The sequence below is a fragment of the Mus caroli genome, chromosome 11 (assembly GCF_900094665.2).
Source record: "Mus caroli chromosome 11, CAROLI_EIJ_v1.1, whole genome shotgun sequence".
Taxonomy (NCBI): domain Eukaryota; kingdom Metazoa; phylum Chordata; class Mammalia; order Rodentia; family Muridae; genus Mus; species Mus caroli.
In genome coordinates this window covers 49187494-49194809 of record NC_034580.1, presented here as the reverse complement: position 1 = coordinate 49194809, position 7316 = coordinate 49187494, and the positions used below count along the sequence as shown (strand labels likewise).

Here is a 7316-nt window from a genome sequence, read left to right as displayed (position 1 = left end):
TGCTAACCTTCATCGCCTTACGCTGATCACATCACACCACAACCCGACCCAAACCCTGGTTTCTCTACCATGCCTCTGCTTCCCTGCACCCCAGCCTAGTCATCTTGAAGAAATATTTAACCAGCCTCATCACACCCATCTTTTACCAAAACTTCATCTGGCTCCCTATTGTGTGCTGTGGCCTGCCAACCTGTCCCATAGAGAAGGGGGCTAGTGTCCCCTGGCTCTCCTCGATCCTGGCCTTCCCACTTTCTCCCTAGCTGTGGTTTCTCAGGTCCTTTGAGAACTTCCCCTAACTGTCCCTGTTTCCTTCCCACCTCTGCAGGCCTGATCTGCAGGCAGGCTCCCATCACATTCATGCTCCAGGGTCAACTGGGATATAAATCCCTCGATATGGCTTTCCTTCAGGGCAATGCTCTCCTCTCTTCACTTGCACTCCCTGTTTAGACTTGGTTATACCACCTGCTAAACCATCCCACAGCTCCCAGGAATACTGTTCTCGAGGCCCACCTTTGTCCTTAGGTCCCCAGTCCTAACTGCCTGGGTTATCAGAAGGATACCCTAGTGTTTGCAGCCATATGTCCATCGAGGGTTTTGTCCTCTGGACTTGGGCCTTCATGTATTGCCTTAACTGCACTGAGACTAGGCCAATGAAAGGGTGAGCTGAACTCCATAACTACCTGCAAGGAATAAGGGTCAACGGGAAAGCTGCCTAGAGACACATTTAGCTCTGGCTACCACCAGGCAGAGGACTAGCCCACACATGGAAGTTTAACCATGTGCCAGAATGCCTACCAAGTTCAAGTCTGCTCCAGTGACTCTGGTGACCACCTCCATCAGGTAGGGTGTACAGTCAGGGTCAAGTTTGTACAAGGGATGGTAGGATGAGGTTCCACTGCATAGAAAGCCCAAGCTGGCTCAGAGCCAGGCTACTTCCTCCCACAACCCGTTTCCACTCCGTCCATCTCTATGACAAAGGAAGAAGATGGCCTTTGAATAAGCAGTCTTTCTTCCCATGTCGATAATCTTGAGTACTAGAAAGTGATGAATAAGTTTGTGGTTTGCTATGGAGGTTCCATGTCAGATAAAGCTACTTCTGATGCCTGCCCTCCCCCCTGCCCCGCCGGGCCCCGCCCCACCCCTCTCTGAATACATATAAGGTGAAGGCTCCTGTGGCTTCTTCAGAACCCCTTTGGAGGACCAGAACGAGACAATGGTTCTTGCCAGCTCTACCACCAGCATCCACTCCATGCTGCTCCTGCTCCTGATGCTCTTCCACCAGGGACTCCAAGCTTCAATCAGTGGCCCGGGTACCCGCCGTTTAACCAGAACGTTGAATTGCAGCTCTATTGTCAAGGAGATTATAGGGAAGCTCCCAGTGAGTAACTGGCTGAGGTTGGCCTGGTGTAGGCTCGCTCCAACAGGTGCCTCAAGCCAGTGAGCCTCATGATTCTTTCTCTCTATGGCCCCACAGGAATATGAAGTCGAAACTGTTCATGCAAGAGCCCTGAGGGTAAGAGCCCTGCTTTGGGATATTCTTGGGTTCCATCTATCTCCTGCCTGGGTGACTTCAGCCATCACTCCACACTGCCTTGCTTCCGTTTTTGCATCTATCTCGGTGGGGTTGTTAAGGAAATCATCAGATTGCTCTCAAGCCTCAGTATATACCACAGTCAGCTGCAATAATGAGTTACCTTTTAGGATATACACTGAAGACAGCTGTGGGTGAACCCTGCCTGCTGCAGGCCTCTGGCTCCACTTTCAGTGGGGATGCCATTGCCCTCTGTGACTTTTGTGTCTTTTGCTTTTCTTCCTCCTCCAGAACTGAAGTTTGTGTTTTCCACTTCCACCAGCCCCAGACATTACTATTTGCAGCTATTTTCCTAGTTCTAGTTTGATACAATAGTTCTGTCTTGTTTTTATTTGTTTGGACCTAACATGAAGTTCTTTGCTGAATGTCTATATTTCCCCTCCCTAGGAACATGTTGGAGCCCATAGCATTTTCTTCTAAGTATCTAGAAATTATTAATTAAATTAAAGCATTAGCCTGGGTTTTTGGCATCTTGGTATTTTCCTTGGCCAACCTTCTGCCTTTTCTAGAGTTTTTCTGGAGGGATGTATTTTCCTCAAGTACAGACAAATCTGCCTAGATCCTTCACACAGCCCACAGGCTGCCAGGAGTTAAGACCTGGTACTTGGGAGAAACAGGCCCTTGTCTGAGATATACACTAGCTTTTAGCTCCAGGATAATGAAGGGACAGGAATAAGGCTGTTCAAAGAAATCTCAAATAGCAGGCACACTTCCCTGGCTCCGATCTCTCCAGCTCTCACTTCCCAACTCTCACCTCCCCAGCTCTTTCCTTTCCAGTTCTCACCTCCCTGGCTCTCACCTCTCTGGATCTCACCTCCCTGGCTCTCAACTCCCAAGCTCTTTCATTTCTGGTTCTCACCTCCCAGCTCTCACATCCCTGGGCCTTACATAAAGATTTCTTGCCCTCTTAGGATAAGACCTTTCGGAGAGTAAACCTGTCCAAATTCCTGGAAAGCCAAGGGAAATTGGATCCTAAGGACAAATATGTTATCAAGTCCAATCTTCAGGTGTGTGGAGCTGCAGAGGGTTGGGGGTGGGGGTGGGGCTCCATGCCTTTACCTTTCCCAGCATTTTTGGAGAGGAAAGTAGGGCCTTCTCCACTTTAGGAGGAATCTGACTATGCCTTGGTGTCTCTCCACAGAAACTTAACTGTTGCCTGCCTGCATCTGCGAATGACTCTGCGGTAAGCTGCCCTTCCCCCACGTGTTTAGCAGGCTGTGCCCTTGCCCATGACCAGACTTATAGTTTGCTGTGGCCCGCAGCAGCATGTTCACATCTAATGCCTTCTTTTCTGGTTCCTCACAGCTGTCAGGGGTCTTCATTCGAGATCTGGATGACTTTTGGAAGAAACTGAGATTCTACATGGTCCACCTTAACGATCTGGAGACAGTGCTAACTTTTAGACCACCTCAGCCTGCATCTGGCTCCGTCTCTCCTAACCGTGGAACCGTGGAATGTTAAAACAGCAGGCAGAGCACCTAAAGTCTGAACGTTCCTCATGGCCCATGCTCAAAAGGATTTTACATTCCTTTATGCCATCAAATGTCTTATCGATTTATCTACTTTCTGAAATTTGCAACTCTCCTTTGGCTTTACCTAATTATGTTCCTATTTTATTCCATTAAGGCTATTTATTTATGTATTTATGTATTTATTTATTTATTTATTGCCTTCTGTGATGTGAGTATATCTGTTTTAGCTGAGGAGGAGTTTCTCCAAAGAAAATTCCAAGGAAGACTGGGGCCATGTTCATTTGTCCCTTTGTTTTAAATAGGCTTTTAAACCCTTGTGGAAATAAATAATTTTGAACAAACGGGTTTGGTTTCGTCCAGTTTCTTGAGGAGTTTGGGTTCACCTCTGTAACAGTCCTAGAGGATACTTGTCCAGACATCACATGCAGCCACACAGCATGCAACATGTATCAGATCTTGGTCTGGACATTTAACCTTTACTATTTAATCTACTCTTCACTCCAAACCAGAATGTGTGATTTTTTGTTTTATGGGACTACAGAAGTCCAGTTTGGCAAAGTTAGGCCAAGTAAATGCAGCTTCTAACTAGTGCCCCGCTCTAGGACTTCATTCAGGCTTGGCGCCCCAGAACATGCTGCCTAGTACTGAAATCCATTAGAATGCCTCCCCTAGTGGTCATGCTTAGAACTGCAGCAGTGTTCCTAACACTTCCTGTAGTGGAAGCCTATCCACTACCACCGTCTGAGCTCCCAATTGGCAGGACTCTCTGAGGGTGCAGGTTACTCAGACACAGAAATCCTACTTCTTCCAGAAGTTTCCATGCCTGCCTAGGCTTACGGCTTCTCTTGGTTGATTTAGTCTCCCTACCTCGTGCCTGACTCCAGACTGACCCTGGGATTCATGACCTATTGAGCCGGATTGAGCTTTAAAAAGGCATCTTTGAGCATTAACCCTAAATCGTTAGAGGACGTACCTATGGGCTTGCCTGTATCCTAAGGCTGTCATATGGGACGCGCCCTCACCTTTTGCTTGTGTTTCCTCACGGTTATCCACGCTGTGGGAGCTCCAGCATACAAAAGCGCTGTGGCTTCCCAGACCTTCCCCCTCCCTTTCTTTCTACCTAAACTTTCAGCCACCTTCAGCTCAGTCCCACTGTAGGGTTCCTACTGTCTAGTTCTGGATTGTCCAAGATGACCCATGACAGGGCTCTCCTCTGAAAGGGAAGGATAAGGAGGGGACCACGAGAAGGACAACCATATGGTGTCTTGGTTGCAGAAAACAGCCTGAATGGTGGGATCTGGAACACCACCAAGGTGGGATTCAGTCTACCATCTGACTCTTTGGTACTGTGTGCCGCCCAGCCCGGCTCCCTGAACCCTGCCGGGTGGTGCCTGGTGAATCCTCTAGCCTTGGAGCCAGGTGGGACAAGGGGCCAAATGAGCCTTCTTTTTCTGTCACCACACAAGGGAATACTATCCTCCCTGATTCCTCAAGAGCCCCATAAGGCAGCTTTGGACACTGACATCAGCTCCTGGGGCTCATTCCCCTTTATTTTTCTTTTCTATCTTTATCTCTTTAGGCTCCCAGTGAGGAACAGCCCAGTTGTTGAAGATGTAGGAGGAAGTGGGCAGTTTATCTGCCACTAGCTCAGAAATGCATTCTTCTATGTACCTCTTCCAAATAGACTTTTAAATTCCCAAAGAAATAAACCTCTCCTCTCCCTGCCCCCACTCCCCCTCTTCCCCAGCCTCACTCACCTGAATGCTTGGGATGTTCACAGGGCTGAGAAGTCAGAGGTTTGTTTCTGCAGTTTGTGAAATGACCACTAGAGGAAGAAAATGCCCCTAGTCTTAGGGCTCACTTAGGTGTTGTGGGGGAAGATGGGTCTAATATGTTCAGTTAACTTGGATTCTAGACTAGATTCCCCAATTCTCCTGGGAATCCACTTCACCCACTTGCTTTCACTCATGAACTTTTGTGCCTGGTCCTATTCCATCCTAGCTGAAACAGCATCTGTGCTTTGTTTCATGCCCCATGCAGAGTCATAGCTCATCCTCATCCTCGCCTCCCTCTAGGGTCCTGCCACCTGCTGCCCCGTCCAGCCATGCTTCCCCAGTAACGAGTCCACATAGCAACGAGACCCAGTGTCAGTGGTGAGCTGAGACCACCATACTGACTCATGGAACCAATTGTTCAATGTTTAAAAAGAAATTCCAGAACATTCTGGGCAAGGTGGTAGATTAGAAGTTGAAGTTCATGCATAGATGAAAACTAGGTTAAAAGCACAATAGCTCTATTCATATATAAAAGGAAATATTTTTAAAGAAAACAGAAATAAGCTGAGGTGGGAGTTTCTCCACAAAGGAGCCAAGCCACTGGTATCAGCCACAACTCTGCTCCTGCTGGTCAACTGCAAATTAAGTATAGGTGGACACCTCAGGAGCTGGAAAGAGGGGGTCCAGGCTCTGGAAATGCAGCCAAAGGCTGGATAAGGCATGCACAGATTTGGGCTGGTGCAACCCAGAGACCCAAGGCTGAAGACCAGGAGATATTGCCAGAGAAGACACTGCCTGATAATCCATCTTGAAGTGTGAGAGTATGCTGTGGGACCTGTTACGGTGCCCTGATGGTGCACAAAGGTAAGCTCATATGTGTGGGCCTCATACACCCCCATAGTCTGCCACCCAAAACCCAATCTTTAAGACACCAGAGGCAAAGTTGTAGCCTGCAGCAGCAGGCCCCAGAGCAGGGAATTCTGGCAGAGTGATCTTTAGTGGTAGAGATGTTTCTCTTTGGGAAGGACACTCTGACTTAGCTTGTTTGAATTACTGAGACTAGTAGCCCCCTCCCTACATGTGGAGACTGATAGGCCCACAGTGCTTACTTCTGCAGTAGTTTCTTCTCGGAATTCACACCTGTGCCTTTTCTCTTTTCATCCTTAACTGTTACCTCCTCCTTCTCCATTTCTTCCATACTTCTATTTCACCAGTTACATACTGATATCCTTAGCTCTAACAGAAACGATAAACCACGCTTTACCCAGACACAAACATGTTGTGTCTAAACCTTATCAGAGACAACCCTAAAGTACACAGATATCTTCTGCAAAGCCAATGCCAGGACAGCTGTTAAATCTCATATGTTACTGCAGTTGCCCCCCACCTTACTAACAGCAGGTGTAGATGACTCACATAAAATAAAACAAGCAAATGAGGAGTAGGGGAAAGCAGGGGACCATAAAAAGAAAAGGACAAATCTACCTTAACAGATGCATAAGGCATAACAGAAAGACCACAAAAGCTCTTAACTCTCTTAAGACCTCTGTTTCCTCTCTCATGGTCCTCCTTCTACTTCCAGGACCTATGACCACACCCACGTTAGAGACACATGCATAAAAATGTTAATATAGGGCCTTCATTAGAGAAAAGGTATGTGATATTTGTCTTTCTAAGTCTGGGTTACTTCTGTCTTAATTAGGGTTTTACTGCTGTGAACAGACACCATGACCAAGGCAAGTCTTATAAAAAACAACATTTACTTGGGGCTGGCTTACAGGTTCAGAGGTTCAGTCCATTATCATCAAGGTGGGAGCATGGCAGTATCCAGGCAGGCATGGCGCAGGCAGAGCTGAGAGTTCTACATCTGCATCCAGTGGCTGTTAGTGGGAGACTGACTTCCAGGCAACTAGGGTCTTAAGCCCACACTCACAGTGACACACCTATTCCAACCAGGTCACACCTATTCCAACAAGGCCACACCTACAAATGGTGCCACTCCCTGGCCCAAGAATATACAAACCATGACATTCTACTCCCTGGCCCCCATAGATTTGTTCAAACACATGAATCTATGCGGAGGGGGCATACTTAAACATAGCATAATGCAAAATGCATTTAGACCAACTTTCAAAGTCCTCATAGTATATAGCAGTCTCAACAATGTTAAAAGTCCTTCAAGGTCTCTTCTGAGATTCATCCAATCACTTAACTGTAATCCCCAAAGAAAGACAGGAAACCAGCTGGGCAAATNCCAAACTCTGCATCTCCATGGCTGATGTCAAAGCGGTCTTCAGATCTCCACTCCTTTTTCATCTTTGTTGACTGCAACANACTGCTTTCTCCTAGGCTGGTTCCACTCCCTGTTAGCAGCTTTCCTCAGCATGTATCCCATCAGCATGTATACCATCTCAATAGGTACAGAAAAGGCATTTGGCAAAGTTTTATTGTGCCTTCACGATAAAAGCCCCAAAGAAA

The 7316-nt window shown here is 47.2% G+C and overlaps 1 protein-coding gene across 1 annotated transcript; it reads left to right on the top strand.

The window, feature by feature from the left end:
- Positions 1 to 1213: 1213 nt before the first annotated feature.
- Positions 1214 to 3052, top strand: LOC110306329 (interleukin-3-like). The gene is made up of 5 exons (XM_021178497.1): positions 1214 to 1378; positions 1475 to 1513; positions 2503 to 2598; positions 2733 to 2774; positions 2897 to 3052. The coding sequence occupies exons 1-5, from the start codon at positions 1214 to 1216 to the stop codon at positions 3050 to 3052; spliced, it is 498 nt and encodes a 165-aa protein (XP_021034156.1).
- The last annotated feature ends 4264 nt before the right edge of the window (positions 3053 to 7316 follow it).